Here is a 20,912-nt window from a genome sequence, read left to right on the forward strand (position 1 = left end):
CCTACTCTATGCAGTACATTTTACACATACTCACCGCTACCACCACCACCCCAGGCTAAGCTGCAATGCTTTGTAAGGAGGAACATCTCATATATTAGCTATCGCAAAATTTGAGAAAAACACCTCAATTTTAAATTACTAAATTCACAAATCTGTGTTGATGAGCCTAGATTAAGTTAACATTTCCTATTTCCTTTTTCATAGACTGAAGGGGCTGGACTTGCTACCTGCATAGAACTATGTGTAAAAGCTCTTCGCTTGGATTCTACAGAAAATACTGAAGTGAAAATATCTATTTGCAAGACCATTTCGTGCTTGTTGCCTGATGATCTGGAAGTTAAACGTGCTTGTCAGCTGAGCGAATTTCTTATTGAGCCTACAGTAGATGCATATTATGCTGTGGAAATGTTGTATAACCAGCCGGACCAGAAATATGATGAAGAGAATCTTCCAATACCAAATTCTCTACGCTGTGAGCTCTTACTTGTATTAAAAACTCAGTGGCCCTTTGATCCAGAATTCTGGGACTGGAAAACCTTAAAGCGACAGTGTCTTGCATTAATGGGGGAAGAAGCATCCATTGTGTCTTCAATCGATGAACTAAATGACAGTGAAGTTTATGAGAAAGTAGCAGACTACCAGGAAGAGATTAAAGAAACATCTGTGAATGGACTTTCTGGTGGAGTTGGTGCTAATTCTGGCCTTCTTTGTGATGAAAAGCAGAAGAAGAGAGAGATAAAACAATTAAGAGAGAGGGGATTTATATCTGCTAGGTTTCGGAATTGGCAAGCCTACATGCAGTATTGTGTGCTATGTGACAAAGAATTCCTTGGTCATAGAATAGTACGACATGCTCAAAAACATTACAAAGATGGGATTTATAGTTGTCCTATATGTGCAAAGAACTTTAATTCTAAAGAAACTTTCGTCCCTCATGTCACGTTGCATGTTAAACAATCTAGTAAAGAGAGACTAGCAGCTATGAAACCATTAAGAAGATTGGGAAGGCCTCCTAAAATCACAACTACCAATGAGAATCAGAAGACTAATGCTGTGGCCAAGCAGGAACAGCGGCCTATAAAAAAGAATAGTCTCTATTCAACAGACTTTATAGTATTTAATGACAATGATGGTTCAGATGATGAAAATGATGACAAAGATAAATCTTATGAGCCAGAAGTGATCCCAGTCCAGAAACCAGTACCTGTCAATGAATTTAATTGCCCTGTAACTTTTTGTAAAAAGGGCTTTAAGTACTTTAAAAATCTAATTGCTCATGTAAAGGGGCATAAGGATAGTGAAGATGCCAAGCGCTTTCTTGAAATGCAAAGCAAAAAAGTTATTTGCCAGTACTGTAGGCGGCATTTCGTAAGTGTTACTCATCTCAATGATCACTTACAAATGCACTGTGGCAGTAAACCATATATCTGTATACAGATGAAATGTAAGGCTGGTTTTAATAGTTATGCAGAGCTCTTAACCCACCGAAAGGAACATCAAGTTTTTAGAGCAAAGTGTATGTTTCCTAAATGTGGCAGGATTTTTTCAGAAGCTTATTTACTGTATGATCATGAAGCACAGCATTATAATACCTATACTTGTAAGTTCACAGGTTGTGGTAAAGTGTATCGTTCTCAGAGTGAGCTAGAAAAGCATCTGGATGATCACAGTACTCCTGAAAAATCACTTCCTCCAGAAGAACAACTTAATTCGCCTGGAGCTTCTGTTCAGCCTTCAAAAGTAAATCAAAACTCAGAAGGGAATACCGAGAAAGAGAAGTCTATGCTTCTTTCACAAAATAACGTTGAAAATACCTTATCAGCAGGTAGAAGTGATGCTTGTGATAAAAGCAAGGCAGAATCAGCTGTGGCCAAACAAGACCAGATTTCTGCTTCTGAGCTCAGGCAAGCTGATGAACCATTGTCAAATGGTTTGGAAAACCCTGCTGCTACTCCTCTGCTACAGGCCAGTGAAGTAGCTGTGTCCATTAAGGTGTCCCTCAATCAGGGGATTGAGGATAACTTTAGAAAGCAAGAAAACTCAACTGTGGAAGACACTGGTGAATCACTGGTTGCAAACTTACATACAGTAGTTGAAGATACTTGTAATGATTTGTGTCATCCAGGTTTCCAGGGGAGAAAAGAACAGGATTGCTTTAATGAAGCCCAGATTACTCAGAATTCTTTAGTAAATTCAGAAACCCTCAAAATAGGGGACCTTACCCCACAAAACTTAGAAAGACAAGTGAACAACTTGATGACCTTTTCTGTGCAAAATCAGACAGGATTTCAAAACAGTTTGCCAACATCCAAGTTTGAATGTGGAGGTAATGTTAAAACATCATCCAGTCTTTATAATTTACCCCTTAAGACATTAGAAAGTATCACATTTGTTCAACCACAGCCTAACCTAAGTAGTTCTTTAGGAACTCCATCAGTGCCTCCAAAAGCACCAGTTCAGAAGTTCAGTTGCCAGGTTGAGGGATGCACTCGAACCTATAATTCCTCACAGAGTATTGGGAAGCACATGAAGACAGCACACCCTGACCAGTATGCTGCATTTAAAATGCAATGCAAAAGTAAAAAAGGCCAGAAATCTAACAACTTAAATGCACCAAATAATGGAAAGTTTGTTTATTTTTTGCCATCACAGATGAGCGGCTCTAACAATGCATTTTTTACACCACAGACCAAAGCCAGTGGGAATTCTACTTGTTCAAATCAGTTGCAGCACGTCTCATCTTCCATTTTTCCAGCTCATTTATCCAGTGTGTCAACTCCACTATTGCCCTCAGTGGAAAGTGTCATAAGTCCAAATATACCTCCTCAGGATAAAAGTGAACAAGGTGGTAGTATGTTATGTTCCCAGATGGAAAATTTGTCTAATACTACCTTGCCAGCACAAATGGAAGATCTAACCAAAACAGTTTTGCCTTTGAATATTGACAGTGGCTCAGATCCTTTCCTTCCTTTACCTGCAGAAAGTAGTTCAATGTCTCTCTTCCCTTCACCAGCAGATAGTGCAACAAATTCTGTTTTTTCCCAACTGGAAAACAATACAAATCATTTTTCCTCACAAATTGAAGGAAACACTAATTCCTCCTTTCTAAAAGGAGGTAATGTTGAAAATGCAGTTTTTCCCTCACAAGTAAATGTTGCAAATGACTTCAGTAGCAACAGTGCGCAACAATCTGCTCCTGAAAAAGTTAAAAAAGAGCGTGGGCGGGGCCCAAATGGGAAGGAAAGAAAACCCAAGCACAACAAAAGGGCTAAGTGGCCTGCAATTATCAGAGATGGGAAATTCATCTGTAGCAGGTGCTATAGGGCTTTTACCAATCCCAGATCTCTGGGTGGACACTTGTCTAAGCGATCTTACTGTAAACCACTGGATGGAGCAGAAATTGCTCAAGAACTTCTACAGAGTAATGGACAGCCTTCTCTTCTTGCCAGCATGATTCTCTCCACAAATGCAGTAAATTTGCAGCAGCCACAACAGTCTACCTTCAGTCCAGAAACATGTTTTAAAGATCCATCATTCCTGCAACTTCTTGCTGCTGAAAATCGCTCTTCAACATTTTTACCAAATACATTTCCTAGGACTGGCGTGACTAACTTTAATACAAACGTTAGTCAAGAAGGAAGTGAAATTATTAAACAGGCTTTGGAAACTGCTGGCATTCCCAGTACATTTGAGGGTGCTGAAATGCTTTCTCATGCTCCAACAGGTTGTGTCTCAGATGCAGCACAAGTAAATGCGACAGTGATATCAAACCCAGCAGTGCCACCACCCCTGTTGCAGACCGTATGCCACCCAAACTCCCTACTGACAAACCAGAATAGGGCACCAAACTCCAAAACTCCCTCCATTGAGGAGTGCAGCAGTTTGCCTGTTTTTCCAACAAATGACTTACTACTGAAGGCTGTTGAAAATGGTTTGTGCTCTAGTACATTCCCTAATTCTAATGGGCCATCACAGAATTTTACCAGCAACAGTTCTCGTGTTTCAGTTATAAGTGGTCCTCAGAACACAAGGTCCAGTCATTTAAATAAAAAGGGAAACAGTGCTTCTAAGAGAAGAAAGAAAGTTACTCCTCCACTAATTGCCCCTAATGCTTCCCAAAACCTGGTAACTAGTGATTTAACGTCAATGGGACTTATAGCAAAGAGTATTGAGATACCAACTACTAACCTTCATTCAAATGTAATTCCAAATTGTGAACCTCAGGCTTTGGTGGAAAACCTAACACAGAAATTAAGTAATGTTGACAATCAGTTATTTATGACTGATGTGAAAGAAAACTTTAAAACCAATCTTGAGTCTCATACAGTGTTAGCTCCTTTACCTTTAAAAACTGAAAATGGTGATTCCCAAATGATGGCTTTGAATTCATGCACAACTTCAATAAATTCTGATTTGCAGATTTCTGAAGACAATGTTATACAAAACTTTGAAAAGACTCTTGAAATTATTAAAAGTGCTATGAATTCTCAAATACTTGAAGTGAAAAGTGGATCTCAGGGTGTTGGTGAAACATCACAGAATGCTCAAATAAATTATAACATTCAGCTTCCTTCAGTAAACACTGTACAAAATAATAAATTACCTGATTCTTCTCAGTTTTCCTCCTTCATAAGTGTCGTGCCAACAAAAAGTAACATTCCTCAGTCTGAAGTATTACATAAGGAGGATCAAATTCAGGAAATTTTAGAAGGCTTACAGAAATTAAAATTAGAAAATGACCTGTCCACTCCAGTGTCCCGGTGTCTGCTAATAAATACGTCAGTGACACTGACTCCTGCTCCTGTTAAATCAGCTCCAAATGCTACAGTTGTTCAGCCAGTTTCTGAAATGCTAAATAATATTCAATTTTCTGACAAAGTTAATAAACCCTTTGTGTGTCAAAACCAAGGCTGTAATTACAGTGCTATGACAAAGGACGCACTATTTAAGCACTATGGTAAAATTCATCAATACACTCCAGAGATGATTCTTGAAATTAAGAAGAATCAGTTGAAGTTTGCTCCATTTAAATGTGTAGTACCTACCTGTACAAAAACATTTACAAGAAATTCTAACCTCCGGGCACACTGTCAGTTGGTACATCATTTTACAACAGAAGAAATGGTAAAGTTAAAAATAAAAAGACCTTATGGGAGAAAATCTCAGAGTGAAAATTTGTCAGCCCCACGAATAACACAAGTAAAAAGACAGCTAGCTGTGACAGAGGAAAATAAAAGGGAATTCCAGTCTGCTATGGAATTGGGAGCAATAAAGGAAAATGCCTTTAATAATATAGCAGTGATTCCAGAAAAACAACTTACAGAAAAAAAAAGCCCTGAAAAAACAGAAAATTCTTCACAATTGATTACAGTAATTTCAGAACAATGTAATACAAATTCTCTCACAAACATACAAACCAAAGGACGGAAAATTAGGAGACATAAAAAAGAAAAGGAGGAGAGAAAACGCAAGACGCCAGTTTCCCAATCCCTTGAGTTTCCAACAAGATATAGTCCCTACAGACCTTATCGATGTGTTCATCAGGGCTGCTTTGCTGCCTTTACTATACAGCAAAACTTAATTCTGCATTACCAGGCTGTACACAAATCAGATCTACCTGCATTTTCTGCAGAGGTTGAAGAAGAAAGCGAAGCTGGTAAAGAAAGTGAAGAAATTGAAACTAAACAAACTGTGAAAGAATTTCGATGTCAAGTGAGTGACTGTTCTCGAATTTTCCAAGCAATTACTGGCCTAATACAGCACTATATGAAACTTCATGAAATGACTCCTGAGGAAATTGAAAGTATGACTGCTTCTGTGGATGTTGGGAAATTTCCATGTGACCAGTTAGAGTGTAAATCTTCATTTACCACATATTTGAACTATGTTGTTCACCTCGAGGCAGACCATGGTATCAGGATAAGGGGAAGTAAAACTGAAGAAGATGGTATATACAAGTGTGACTGTGAAGGCTGTGACCGTATATATGCAACTCGGTCTAATCTTCTTCGACACATTTTTAATAAGCATAATGACAAACATAAAGCTCATTTGATTCGGCCAAGAAGATTAACATCTGGTCAGGAAAATATATCAAGCAAAGCAAACCAAGAAAAGACAAAGTCTAAATATCGAGGGACAAAACACAGATCTGGAAAGGAAGGAACCAAAATGCCGAAGACCAAACGAAGGAAAAAAAATAATTTAGAAAACAAGAATGCGAAAATTGTACAGATTGAAGAAAATAAGCCTTATTCACTGAAACGTGGAAAACATGTATATTCTATAAAGGCTAGAAATGATGCTTTATCTGAATGTACAAGCAGATTTGTAACCCAGTATCCATGTATGATAAAGGGGTGTACATCAGTTGTTACAAGTGAAAGCAATATAATTAGACATTATAAATGCCATAAGTTATCTAAGGCATTTACTTCACAACACCGCAATCTTCTTATTGTCTTCAAACAGTGTTGCAACTCACAATTAAAGGAAACTTCTCAGCAAGAAGTTGATAAGAATGATGTGAAAGAATCTGATACCTGTGTATCAGAGAGTAATGATAACTCAAGAACAACTACAGTTCTACAAAAGGAAGTTGAAAAAAATGAAAAAGATGAAATGGATGAACTAACAGAATTATTTATTACAAAATTAATAAATGAAGACAACACAAGTGTGGAGACCCAAGCTCATACCTCTTCAAATGTAAGTAATGATTTTCAGGAAAATAACTCCTGCCAACCAGAAAAACAAAAAGCAGGTAATTTGAAGAGAGTTAATAAAGAGAAAAATGTCTCCCAAAATAAAAAGAGGAAAGTCGAAAAGGCTGAACCAGCACCAGCAGTTGAGTTAAGTAATATGCGTAAAGAAGAAGAAACTGCTGTTGCAATTCAAACCACTGAGGAGCATCCTGCATCTTTTGACTGGAGCTCATTTAAACCAATGGGATTTGAAGTGTCATTTCTGAAGTTTCTTGAGGAGTCTGCAGTGAAGCAGAAGAAAAATACTGACAAAGACCATTCAAATAGTGGAAATAAAAAAGGATCCCATTCAAATTCAAGAAAAAATATCGACAAGACTGCTGTGAATAGTGGAAATCATATATGTTCTTATAAAGAAAGTGAAACTTTTGTACAGTTTGCCAATCCATCACAGCTTCAGTGCAGTGGTAATGTAAAAATTGTTTTAGACAAGACTCTGAAAGATTGCACTGAACTTGTCTTGAAGCAACTTCAGGAAATGAAACCTACCGTCAGTCTGAAAAAACTTGAAGTACATTCAAATGATCCAGATGTGTCTGTTATGAAAGAAATCAGTATGGGTAAAGCCACAGGGAGAGGGCAGTACTGATAACTAATGTGCTATAAAGACGTCATTTGCAGTTTTATTTTAAATAGAAAGCCATCAAGCATGCTAGAATTGTGAAACTTTCATTATTTTTTGTTGTTGACATGAATTAATCTGGCCAAAAAAAAAAGAAAAGAAAAAAAAAAAAACATGACATTTGTCATGTAAAACTTTTTTTTATCCCTATGGGACTGGAAGAACAGAATCAAAACTTAAGTTATTGTAAATATTGAGCTAAACCTCAAATTTATATCAACCAATTGCCCTTTCATGAACTAAAATGAATTATCTGTGTGATTGATTTGTTTCACCAGGTCACTGCTCATGTATAACAGTACTCTCTGTTTGTAGATATCTTTTTTGTATATATTTATTACTGTAAATCATTTGCTGCCACCAGCAGTATGTAAGTCTAAACTATTAAATGACACATTTATATTTGGAATTTTAATTTTTAACTAAGTAATCAAGTTTTTAAAACTTCTTTTATTGTTTTAAATTAAGAATTTTTTAACTAAAACTAGAAACCCTGCCATAATTCATTGATTTTTACGTAAAGCATTTATTTACAAGATCTCAAAATTATTTTTCACAAAGTAGGCACATTATATCAACACCTTGCTCTGCTTTGTAAATTACCACCCAGGATTTTGGGATGGTATTTATGTGACATTAAAGCAGATTGTTTAGCAGTTTCCTATAGCTACAGCTTTCCCCACCCCCCTAATGCTCTTATTGGATATAGATAATATGATTCCATGAAATATGATGGAAATGTGAATAAAGAATTTACATCAAAGATTTTAAACATTTGGTATTAAAAAAAAAAAAATCCTTTGTGAATGTGCTAGAAACTAGTAGTGTGGAGCAGTGTAAATATTTGAGGTGGTGATTTGTGAAGTAGCCCAGTATTGCCTTAAATAAAATCACATTTCATTTTTTGTTTTTTACATGTGATCTTATAAAGGTTTTTTTCCATTTTCTGAGATTTATAGATTGGTGTATAGCTTTAAACTGTAAAAACTTTTGTGGAAAAATTTTTTTAAACATTTTTATAAATCTTAATATTGGTATCATCAAAGTGAGCCCATCTTGTGTTTATAAAATGCAAGAGTCCTTTGAAACACTTTCTATAAGGAAGTTGGATGTTTTGATTTTCCTGTTTATAGATGTTAGATTGTACAGATTTGTCTGTATTTGCCCACCATTTCTAATGATACTTTTTTCATTAGATTGGTCTTCCAGAGCAGTATTAGTTGTTGTTATTATTTTGGTTATTCAGTATATAGTTAGCTCTTATAGTTTAGCTTTGTTTACCATATTTATACTGTGGATTCACAGCTAGAGATAGAAGTTAATTTCAGGAGAGTTTAGTTGAAGTCCCAACTAAATCAGCACTGGAAACAAAAGAAAACATCCTTTCAAATTGACTTTTGTTTCTGTTTGCCATAAATAGTGGCATTGATTTTTGACTTTGTGTTTGTTATAAACCAGTTGCATTCACAATATTATTAGCCTGAGATATTGATGAGTTTGTGATGATATGAAAATGTGTATATTCCCTGTGCAACATCAGATTTGCAGGAAAAATGAAGCACTTAAATATTAACTGAAATTGCTGGTACTCTGAATAAATGAGCAAGTATTACAGTTTTTATTTTTAGGGCCTAATGGGTTATATTGAATAGTTGGTTTCACCTCCTTAAGGTTTATTACCAATATGCATAAAACTTGACACATTAAAATCCCTACCCCTTGGTAAGTTCACTGTTATTTATTAAAATAAAAGTTCTTATGGGTGATTAATACATGTTTTTTTCTAAATTAACAATAACTTAACTTTGAGCAATTTTAATATTAAATTTTTGTTAACAACTTATGTTTTCGTACACTTTTCTTCGAAGTTGATCTAGCTCTTAAAGATAGACATTTGGCAAAACTGCCCTATATTGTACAGAGACAAGTAGGTTTATTTCTGATCAATTTAGTGATAAGCCACTGTTAAGTGAAAATGCCAATGTATTGGGGCTTTTCTTTTGCTCCTTAACATTGACCACTAGACATTTCTGTAATGGTTCTCCCATATGTTAGGGGAAAGAGTTTGCCAACATTAAGTTACATTTTTTATATTCCAGATTCTGTATGCTAAAAGTTATATGGAAGAGTGGGCTTTTTAGCATGGAACAGAAATAAATTATGGTATAAAATAAATACGAATTTATAGAATAGCATGTTGGTAAAATTTGATATGGAATGTAATGCCTAAGTATTAAAAAAAGAATCATAAAGTATATATATTTTTCATGGTATACTTTTCCTCAGTCATTTGTCTTGAGATACGTTTTTCCTACAGCCTAAATTTGCCTGAAATTTCATCGCTATAAATTGGGTTTTTTCCTCTTTTAAACCCAAAGAATTTGAATCTTACAGATCAGAACATGTTATTTATTCAAAATACATTGTTGTTTTAAGTGAAATATAACAGTTTGGGAAATTTTCAGCAATGTTAAATTGGCATAGTTAAATTATTTTAAAGGGCTAGACAGAGTTTTAACAAGGCCAGTTTTGATTATTAGGCTAGCAAATACAGTTGCTATAGCTATTAAGGTAAAAGTACATAAATATTACAGCTAGGGACATCAAAGAAGGAATGCTCTTGCTTTGGGGGGAGAGGGTTGGCAGTTATGAAAGTCTTATAGAAAAGGTGAGTCTTGAAAGATGACTGAGTAGACATCTGATGGTCAGAGGGGAAAAAGGAATTCTAGGCGTGGAGATAGGAAGGGGCACAGTGCATTTGCAGTATTGCAAGTGTTCCATGTGGAAAGGAACTTGGAGAAGCTGAAGAGGCAGATGGGTCACATGAAGGTTCATGTATGCCATATTAGTCTTTATCTTGTGTGTTTTTTTAAGTGGTTACTTAATGCATTTAAATTGAACAATTTGATTAGGTACCAATTTAGAAAGATAGTTGGCACTATAGAGAGAATATATTGGGTAGGTTGGAGATTAAAAGCAGGGAAGTATGCCCTGGCCAGTGTGGCACAGTGGTTAGAGCATCGGCCCATGTACCAAAGGATCGAGGGTTTGGCTGCCAGTCAAGGGCGCATACCTGGGTTGCAGGTTCATTCCCTGTCCCCAATCGAAGTGCATGCAGGAGGCAACCAATCGATGTGTCTGTCTGACATCAATTCCTTTCTCTTCCCGCTCTCTGAAAATCAGTGGGGGGGAAACAAATCCTCTGGTGAGGATTAACAACAACAAAGCAAAAAAGCAGGGAGGCTTGAAATAATCCAGGCAAAAGATGGGGACCTGATGAAGGAATGTTAATGGAGTTGAGAAAGAAAGATATGGATATGAGTGGTATTAAAACGTAGAGCAGTATGGAAGCCTTTTTCAAAATGATTATTGTAGTGAGACACTAAGAGGATTGGAAAGTGAGGTTTATGTCAAAGATTTTTAATATTTAGGTATATACCACTAAATTAGTGTTCTAAGGCACACACTGGGGAAATGATCTAAAATGGCATTTATTCAGCCAGGACTCATAATCAGCAGGTGTGTGCCAGTGTGGCTGCATTAGCTGTTTACAAATGACTGGTCAACTTATCCATTCCAATTGATTGAATGTGCTGGGTAATGTTTTGAGTATCATCCTGCATTAAATAATTATTGAATGCCAACTAAGTGCACTTTGATTAAAATCTAAATCTCCTTACTCAAAGTCCCTGCCAATCTCTCTAAACACCTACTTTCCATTTCCCTTATGTTCTGTCTCTCTGAATACACACTAAGCTTCTTCCCCCTTGTATTGTCTTATCTGTCTGGAATGCTTATTTCTGTATTCATATGGCTCACTCCTTATCCATCAATTCTCAGCTTAAATGTCACCTCATTAAAGAGACATCCAGATCACTCTTTAATCAAGTTTCACACTCCCATTCTCTATAAATGCTTTTAAGTTTTTACATTGTTTATTATCTGTGCCTCATGACACTACCATTCAAGGAACAAAATGATTTATTTTCCAATTTCCTTGCTCAATCAAGGTGCCTCTCATTTCGATATGCTTCCCATAAATGGGAACTCTATACCATGTTATATTCAAAACCTCTTCCAAATCTTGGATTCAAGATTCCCTTTCTTCAACCACAAATTTTTTCCAGCTCACCTGGGGTTACTTCCACTAAAAAATATCACAACTAATCAATCCTACCACTAGCACTTGCTTACTATTGGTCAGCTCGCTCATGTCCTCAACTTTTTCAGCTTAGAGACTAGATCCCACTGTTAAACATACTCCTTTGCAAATATCCTAAGACCATGCTGCTCTCTGTCATGATCTAGAAAAAATCTCAAAACCTGTCTACTCTTAAGCAGTTGAGTGAGAATGATTACACCAGGTAGGTTTATCTAAAAACTGCCTGACAATTTTTCTGCAGTTTTGTTGTAACTAACTTTCACAAACAAGTGATTTATATATTCTTTCACTCAATATTCCTACTCCATCTGAATATCTTTTTTTTTTAAGTTACCTTTATTGTTGAACATATTGCAGATGTTCCCTCTTATCCCCCCGTTGACCTTTTCTGTCCCACACATGCCCCCCCACCCTAGGCCTTCACCACTCTTGTCTATGTCTGTGGGCTATACATATATGCATATAAGTTCTTTGGTTAATCTCTTCCCACCCACCCACTTTGCTGAGAAAATATAAAAATTTTACAGTAACTTTCTCAACTTTTCCACCACCAAGTTTATATACTCATCTATATCTGCACCCTCTTACTTACTAAAAACCAACCCCTACCCAAGTAGTATGGATTCCATCCCCCCTCACCTTCTCAAAAGCTTTTCATTAACTACTCATGTTTTATCAACCTTCCTTTACTAGATCCATTCTAACAAATATACCCTAGTAGCTACTATTCTTGAAAGAAGGGGCTGCCATTTATTTGTTCCCCATCATAACTAAGTTGCCTACTCAAACACCCCATGTCTTCACTTCTGATTTACTACCACTATATATGCGCCCACAACTCCTGAAATTGCTCTCATCAGGATCACTAGCCTCGTCCATGGTGCTGTATCTGTTGGTTCTTTTTCTGCCCTCATTCTCTGCCTGGGGAGCATTCCTAGGGTTGATTACTTCCTCTTTGAAGTACTCTCTTAGTATTCTTGACATTTTCTCTCGGTTTTCTCCTTACTCTTTCTGGCTGCTTCATCACTGACTCTAACCCTAGTTCCTCTACCAGTACCTTACCTTTGGCTCATTGTGTAGGCCTGTGTACTCCTTGGATGATTTAGTCTGTTCTGTGGAGTTTCATATTACCAATATGGCTGCCACCCAAATTTATACTTCTAATACCAAACTACTTAGTTCAGGCTTGTACTTAGATATCTCATAGTTAAGCAAACCACATCCAAGTCCTTATTTTGTTCCCACCCCACCTTCATTCTGTTTCTCAGTATTCTTTATCTGGATAAGTAAAATCACTACCTAAGTTTCTCAAGCTACGTTCTTTAATGTGTCGTCATGCACTTTCCCCATGTTGGTCACAATTACAGTTATTTCTGCCTCCTAAGTAAAAGGAGCCCTCTCACTTCTTATCTCATCTGAATCACTGTTATTTCTTGCCTAGACCACTGTAACATTCTTATGGGCTTTATTCCAGAATAGTCCTCACCAGACAGCTAGTTTGTTTCTTTTTAAGTAATATTTTTGGGTAAGGGGCAGGTTTGGGGAACTCGCCGTCTTCACACTGCCCTTTATGAATAAAATATGGTTTGATTGTTTTTACTATGACTCCTGCCTCTCTCTCTAAGCACATTGTGTTCTAGCCACATTGGTTTCTTTTGACTTTCTCAGACCAGACCAGCTCTTCCGCTTCTCAAGGCCCTTGCACTAGGCGTTCTGCTTAGAAGGCTCTTTCCTTACTCATTCGTCAGGTCTTGGACCTCTGGCCCCACAACCAGTTCCTCCATTCCAACACTCACTTGACTTACAATGTTTACCACAAGTTATAACTGCTTTTTTTTTTTTTTTTACCCTTCCCCCCCAAAATCCATTGACCTATGTAGGCTGCATAAGGGCAGAATCCTTTTGGGTTAGGTCACCTACCATTCTATGCTAAGTACCTAGTCCAGTACCTTGAATATAGTAAGTTTTTTGCAGTAGTAAAAATTTATTGAATGTGTAAATGGGAGGTGAAGTGAACATGATTCTGACTTATGGAGCTCAGAGTCTACACAGTCACTATAAGGGTGTTATAAGAGTTTATAATAGGGTGAGCATGTGATGCTATGTAGTCTGTGGTAAGGGAGAGCAATTAATTACTTCCCTAGAGAGGGAGAGGTTGGGGAAGGAAGGCAGAGAAAACTCTAGGCAAGGTAAGCTCTGATAGGAATAGCTTTTGAGGAAATGGCTAAAAACTGGTTAAGAACCTTTAGAGTGAACAAGGAAAGGTAAGCAAGGGCCTGATCACACAGTATCTTAGACCTAATGGTGTCGGACTTCATCCTAAGCGCGGTGAGTTTACATTTGGGTTGTAAGCAAAAGTGAGATTCTTAACATTTGCAGTTTAAAAGTTCACTGTGGTGAGGGGGCATTCCCGTGGGAAATGGAAAAACAGTTAAGGCTGTCCAAGTCCACCAGGGAAGAGTGGATACTGTCTTGGTGTAGAGTGATGGCTGAGGGAGAAAAGTGGACAGACTGAAGAGATCTAGAATATTTGGCAAGACTTGATCATTATGGATTTATGGGGAATGAAGGAGAGGGGGAAAGTCCAGAAATTTTCCAGATTTTTGGTTTAAATAAATGGTTGAAGAAATACCATTTATTCAGGTAGGTGAGGCCGAGAGAGGAGCAGTATTGTGAATGAATGGTTACCTGGTAAAGAGTATATAGAAAAGGGCCCAGGGCTTAACTCTGAGTAACTCAGTATTTAAAAGTAGATAAAAAGAAGTAGAAAAGCATCATGAGACTAGCTTGATGGAAGTATTTTAAGGAGGTGTGTTCAATTCTGTCACATTCTGCTGAGGTTAGATAATATTGTAAAGTATCCTTTAGATTTAGTGCTAAGAAAGTGATCAGTGACCTTTGCAATTAGTTTGAATGGAAACCAGTTTTGGGAGTGTGGAGAGCAAATGTAAACACCTATTTGGGGAATATTTGATTGTGAAGTAGAGAAGATAGATTATGGAGGGTATCATAACCAGTTTTTAAAATTATAGACAAATAGAGCATATTCTAGTGCCAATGAGAAGGATTTGGTAAAGTGATTAAGATGAGAAATAGGATGTATTATAGAATAAGTTTCTGGCTTAGGTAATTGTGAATGGTGATGCTGTTTACCAAGATAGTATAGAAGGATAGGATTGAAGGAAAGGTTAATGTTGAGGCTGAGGTACTTGTAGGTTATCAAGGCAGAGAGGTATAGTGATCAGTTATTAATAGGGGTCTGAAACTACAGGTACGGAATTTAAACCCCTTGAGGACAAGAATTCTATCTTTTTCTTACATCTCCTGAGCATTTAGCCCAGAATCTGAGATAATAAGCACAATGCATTTTGCTGGACTTGAAAGAAGCAGCAAACATGTATTGCAAGGAGAGAACCCTGAGGAACACCAATACTTGGTGGGCAGCGGGGGGGAAAAAAGAGCAAAGACGACTTGGGAAGGAAGGGGATAGGTGAGAACCAGGAAATGAGGTAAGGGCATGAAGCATTATGGAAGCCAGAGAGAGAATGTTGAAGGGTAGATAATCATACCAAATACCACTGGGAGAGCAAGGAAGGGTAAGAATAGAGAGGCTACTAGAATTAACCATAGGTGGCACTGACCTTTAGAGAAGTTTTAGTGGATGCTAAATAATGTTTGTTTTCCAGTTCTGTTCAATTGTGTGGTGAATGAGCTAACTAAGGAAGTGAAGGCAATAAATTATCTTCTCTAAAGAAAAAATTGGTTAATAGCTGGCCTTATTTGAAGGCTTCTAAGATTAGTCATGAATATTTGTGGATTCTAGAGAGGTATCCATTAAAAAGCTCAAAGTTGAAGTAGAGTAGTAGTTAGAACCTGGTCCCAAGAACATAGATAAGTGGAAGTATTAGCATTACAAAGTAGAAAGGACATTTCTTAGACTTAAGTCTGTTAAGTAGAAATGTTGAGCTCCTTGTGATGAAAAAAACATTCCTGCCCATCAGCAAACCTTGAAAGAGTAGGAAACCAAAGTATAAATGGTGAAGGCATGAGATGAGAATGGCAGAAGGAGCTAAGCAGGGGGTACAGAGGAATTACTGAACAGCAGTCAAGGCTCAGCTGAGCTGTGAGAGCATAATTTTGTGGCACTACATGATTATGTAGTATATCCAGTAGTGTTCTTGGCTTGAATGCAGAAGGAGGAGGGGAGAGGTTGCATAGTCCTGGTATGGGCGATGCATCAATGAATTGACTCTGGTTAGGTTTAGGAAACAAAGCCAAGGAGAAAAGGGAGTGGTCAAGGGACTGGAGGTCTTATGCTGTCAAAGGCAGGGTATAGTGGGAATAAGACCAAGAAATAGGCATAAAAGACTAGGACATTGAAATTTAAGATTTTAGGAGTAAAGCAGCTTGCAGTGTCTGGAAACAGCCATAGAAGTAGATTGCTGAATTAGGATGTAAATGGAGGTGGTTGAAGTTGAGAAATTTAGAGAATTTTTGGTCTAATTTATTGGACTGGACACGAAAGATGCATTCAGTAGAAGCTGGTTTAATAAGACCGAGTAAAGAGAGTGCCTCCAGGCTATGTGGCACATGTAAGGAGTTTGGGAAATTTTCAGAGTATCCGCTTGTCCCCAAAGTCTTGGGAGATACAGGTGAAGATAAAGTTGCAGGCCCAGCCAGGCGTGGCTCAGTGGTTGAGCATCGACCTAGGATCCAGGAGACCGTGGTTTGATTCCCGGTCAGGGCACATGCCTGGGTTGTGGGCTCCATCCCCAGTTGGGGGCGTGCAGGAGGCAGCCAATCAATCAATAACTAACTCATCATTGATGTTTCTATCTTCCTCTCCTTTCCTCTCTCTGAAATCAATAAAGATATTAAAAAAGAGGGGGGGAAAAGATGCAGAATATAAATTTGTGAAGCAGCAAAGAACAGTTCTAGAGGGGACCCTTTTAAAGAGCATAATGAATAGGATTGAAAGGCTTACACAGAGAAAGTCGGGGAAAGGAGTTAGAATAGTAAAAATGTAAGTATAGGTAGAAGGTGGTCATCTTTAGTGGCCAAGAGGAAAGGTAAGCCTTGAATACTTTCTTTAAAACCAAAGCTACAGTCTTAACAAATCTGCTGTCTCTAGCTTTCCCTGGCCTAGGTCCCATGTATCAAATCTGGTAATGATAGTAACAGTTAATACTTACTGGTTGCTACTATGTCCTGGGTACTGTGGTAAGAACTGTCTGTGTATTTCCATTTATTCTTAACCCTAAGAGTTAAGTGCTCTTATTCTCATTTTAAAGTGAGGAAATTGAGCAAGATGAGGAAAGGCTAAGTGTTTTGCCTAAGGGGTTACACAGCTATTATGTGTCAGCTGAGAGTTGAAACCAGGTAAGCCAATCAGAGCTTGTGCATGCCTTGATTTGGAGAACACAGGCACCCAAATGAGGTCATGGATGGCTCAGCATCTTTAGCTGGAATGATGCTATAAAAATCGTTCTGGTAGATGAAGAAAATTCTCCCCAGGTGATTACAAAACAGTATTAGGAGATAATTTGTGGATGACTTTTAAGACCCACATTTATTTTTATATTTTTTATTTACTTGGTTTACAAAGAAAAGAAAACGGAACTTCTGGAGCCATAGAAGAGGTGATTATTGATGAAGGTAGGGAACACAGAAGAACAAAGGGCTCACTACTAGGTATCTTCACTAGAGTTGTGTATTCCTAAACCACAGAAACCAACAGAGAAGGAACTGAGTGAGACACAGTTGTGGGAAGATTGAATGGGTTCTGACCAGCTGTCTGTGCACCCTAGTCAGCTGGGTATTGGGAGCACTATAATTGAAACTTGTAGTCAGAGGTTTGTTTGCTGCCGTCTTAAGCTACCAGGTTTTTGTGTTCCCCCAAATAGCTACAGGCATGGAAAAGAATTTGCTATGAAGCTGCACTTACACAGGCTTCAGCGTTACACCTCGATCCCTTAAATACCCTTATCCCCCCCAGGTTAGCTGGAGAACAGGGCATTGGTGATAACAATAGCCCTCATGTGCCAAGTCCCTCTATAGAGTGACTTACAAGTATTCAAAATATTTGAGGAGTTCAAGAAGTCATTGGCCTTCTGAGGACACAGGTGGGTTTAAACTGTTCAGGAGCAGATCACACCAGGAAATTTTTCATTGGAAACAGGCATGTAGGAGCCATAAGGAGAGTGCCCCTCATCCCCCGTGGTCAAGCCAGAGTAGCCCCTTTTACGCGGAGGCTTCAAGATGTTAACCAACACCTAGACGCTTAGGGATGGTAAGGGGGATGGAGTATACCAAGAATGAATCTCATTATTTCCAATACACCTGATAGCAATACATTCCAAATGTTCAGACAACTCAGTCGTTCTGGCCCTCGTTCACTGCCTCTGACCTGAAAAACCTGCTTGTTTAGGTGTAAACTCATCACATTTACTTACTGTGAAAATTTCAAAATCACCGTTACTGTATTCACTAAATCTACTTACGGCTTCTTAAAACTGGAGCATTACAAGTTTTCACTCAAGTATGTATGCCCTCAAAGGAAATTCTGAATCCCATGATAGAGGTCGGGTGTTCTTGATGCACTGTGAAATGTAATTCTCAACCCCTGCCCCATGAGAGCAGGAAAATTAGGAACCCCGTTTCATAGATGAATACAGACCTGGGGAAACATAAAGCAGGCCGGGCCCCTGGTTCAGGATACTTTCTCTGCTGTCCTGCTGGCTGAAGGGGCAGGCCAGGGGTATGTGGGGAAACGCAGTGCAAGGATGAGAGCAGTGCAGTGTGTTTCGGTAAATAAGGTAAACTTTTAAGTTCTATCACACAGCATACATGGATGTCTTACCCTTTAAAACTAGGGTGGTGGTTTATTTTAATGTAATCGTTATCAGTAAAAATGAGAAACTGAAGGACGCTATTATAGTTTATTCCAATAAAATCTTGATCCCACACCAGCTCCCAGCCAAAGTAGCTGAGTCAAAAAGAAGTATGAAAGGCAGCAAACAGCTGCTTTGCCAGGACTGAAATAATGAAAATATTCTTGATAATGGTGTGGGTCTTTCCAACACAGTCACAGTTATGTGTACATTGACCTTTTAACTGAACATTATTGCACCCCCCCCCCCGACACACACACACCCCTCCCTCTTCGTGTGTGTGTGTGTGTGTGTGTGTGTGTATAACTGAGAAAATCTGAATTTTTATTTTAAAACTATAGGCTGGAACCCAGCATTCCTAATGGCCCAGCTATTTTTTTTCCTTTTCTCACTTACTAAGCTATAGCATCTGTTTAGACAGCATTTCTCAGAAATACACTTTGACGTGAAGGCAGATTGATCCCGCAGAGCCTTCAAGTCTGATATGTACATTGAATTGTGCTCTCAGTGGAGGAGCAGTTACAAAGTGCTGAGCTCCAAAATCCTGGAAGGGAGTCTTAGGAAGCCCAAGACTGAATTCTGGCTCTCTAGTAAGGACACTATATAGTATTTAATAAATAGTTGTGTGTCAGACACTGCTTTGAGCTGCTTATGTGTCGACTCATTCAATCACAACCACAGGAGGAGAGTAGCTGGCATTGGAGTTTATCACGAGTTTTTATTCATGTGCCTGGCTCATCTAAGAAATCCATGTGTTCTTAGGCTAACAATCCTTAGCATACTGCTCGAAGGAAAATTTATAGTCACCTGTGTGAGTGTGTACACCTTCAGGAGAGAGCAGACGTTCTAGATTTCATAGTCTTGTCAGACTGGGAAGAAAGACCATGTCAACATTGGGACTCGGTAAAATCTACATTTAAATCCTGTTATTACCTTGCTTTCCCGTCTTTATAAGAGGCCATGTTCACGTTGGCTTCACCAAAAAAGTTAACTACACTCCTTTTCAGGAAACATATGAATGTTTTATTCAGTAAATACTCAAATGTTTTCTGAGCACTTGTCTCACAGAGCATATATTTAAGATTAGGTAATTCACATGTAGCTAGCCAGCATCTGTGTCTCTGACTTAAGGTTTGTCAGCCTTTGTTGGAAGAAAGTTGGTCCGGGAGTGACATTGGAGGTACAATGAACTTAGATACTACATACAAGTAGTATGTGTGCATGGGTGTAAAGCTCATCCATTTCACTGAGCTGCACTGGAGTGAGAGGCCACAAGATGGCAAGCTAACCCTGGAAATCTGTATGGCTAAATTCTGGAACCGGAAAGAGAAATTACCTTTCCATTTTTTATTTATACTCTAGGGGACGTGGGCTAATGTGTGGTGGTCATCTATATTTTTGAATACTAACAGTTACTGAAGTATAGTTTTAAAAATTGTGAGGTGTCTATGATACATTGTTAGGATGACTAGGCAACTTTATAATGGAAATGGGCTAAAGCCATTTTGTATGGATTATAGATATTTTTAACTTTTTCCAAAGCACCAGTCAAGAATCTTGTTTTGACAAGAAGGTAGTCACACTGCTCCTCTACATGCAAAGGAGACTTGGAAATGTGTGTGTTTTTTCAGCTGGGCACACTGCCACCCCCAGCAAAATCAGTTAATGCTTAGTTTTCTAATAAGGTTTTAAAAATGGGTGTGTGACAGTTAGTCATTACATGGGATACCAGTATTTCAGATATCTTTGCAACAGTTTTGTACAGGAAATCTCCAAGATCAGATTTGGAGTTTTAAAAAACCTGAATTGTTGCTCCATTGCTTTAACATTAGGCAAGTAACTTTATCATTCTGAGTTGTAGTCTTCTGATTTGTAAGTATTGAAAAGATTTCTTCCAATTTCAGAATGCTGTGACTTTTTAGTTTGTACAACATAGTTTTGCTGTAAGATTTAGGAATACGTTCATTGTTACTGAGCAACTACTGTGGGTAAAGCCCTGAAGGTATGATGAAGGATATGGCTGTTGCCTGCATTCAAGATGTTTATAATTTAGAGGGGGATACAAGTGTATAAGCCAATAATATAGGGGTAAGTGATATAATGAAGCCATCTATTGTGAATTACATTATCTAACATTTTAAAATCTTATACGCCAGTGCTTTTGCTTGGGTCATCTCATTTAGTCTCTAACAACCCTATGAGATAGGTATTATTTATCTCCATTGTACATCAAAAGTTTGCTCTCTGGTAGTAATAGTTGACCCAAGTCTTAAAATGAAATTAGAATTTCTGAAGATGGAGAAGAAAAGAATGAAACCATACAAAATAAGTTTCTTACATATCACTATTACATCATGATTTTAAAGAAGAGAAATCTTTATAACCAGTTCTATGTAAGATGGTCAAGTACGTGGATGTAAGCTCATGAGTCCAGCAGTGGCCTGGGCTATAAACTGAAGGAAGGGGAAAATCAC

At 38.0% G+C, this 20,912-nt stretch overlaps 1 protein-coding gene across 2 annotated transcripts in view; it reads left to right on the plus strand.

The window, feature by feature from the left end:
* The window catches only part of ZNF292 (zinc finger protein 292), a 74,991-nt gene extending 65,880 nt beyond the window's left edge, over positions 1 to 9,111 (plus strand). For both annotated transcript variants that reach the window (XM_081140116.1, XM_081140117.1), the window contains one exon: positions 205 to 9,111. In XM_081140116.1, the coding sequence (XP_080996242.1) occupies positions 205 to 7,353 (7,149 nt within the window). In that variant the 3' untranslated portion in view covers positions 7,354 to 9,111. The remainder of the gene's footprint in view (positions 1 to 204) is intronic.
* The last annotated feature ends 11,801 nt before the right edge of the window (positions 9,112 to 20,912 follow it).

The sequence above is a fragment of the Miniopterus schreibersii genome (assembly GCF_964146895.1).
Source record: "Miniopterus schreibersii genome assembly, chromosome: 6".
Taxonomy (NCBI): Eukaryota; Metazoa; Chordata; class Mammalia; order Chiroptera; family Miniopteridae; genus Miniopterus; species Miniopterus schreibersii.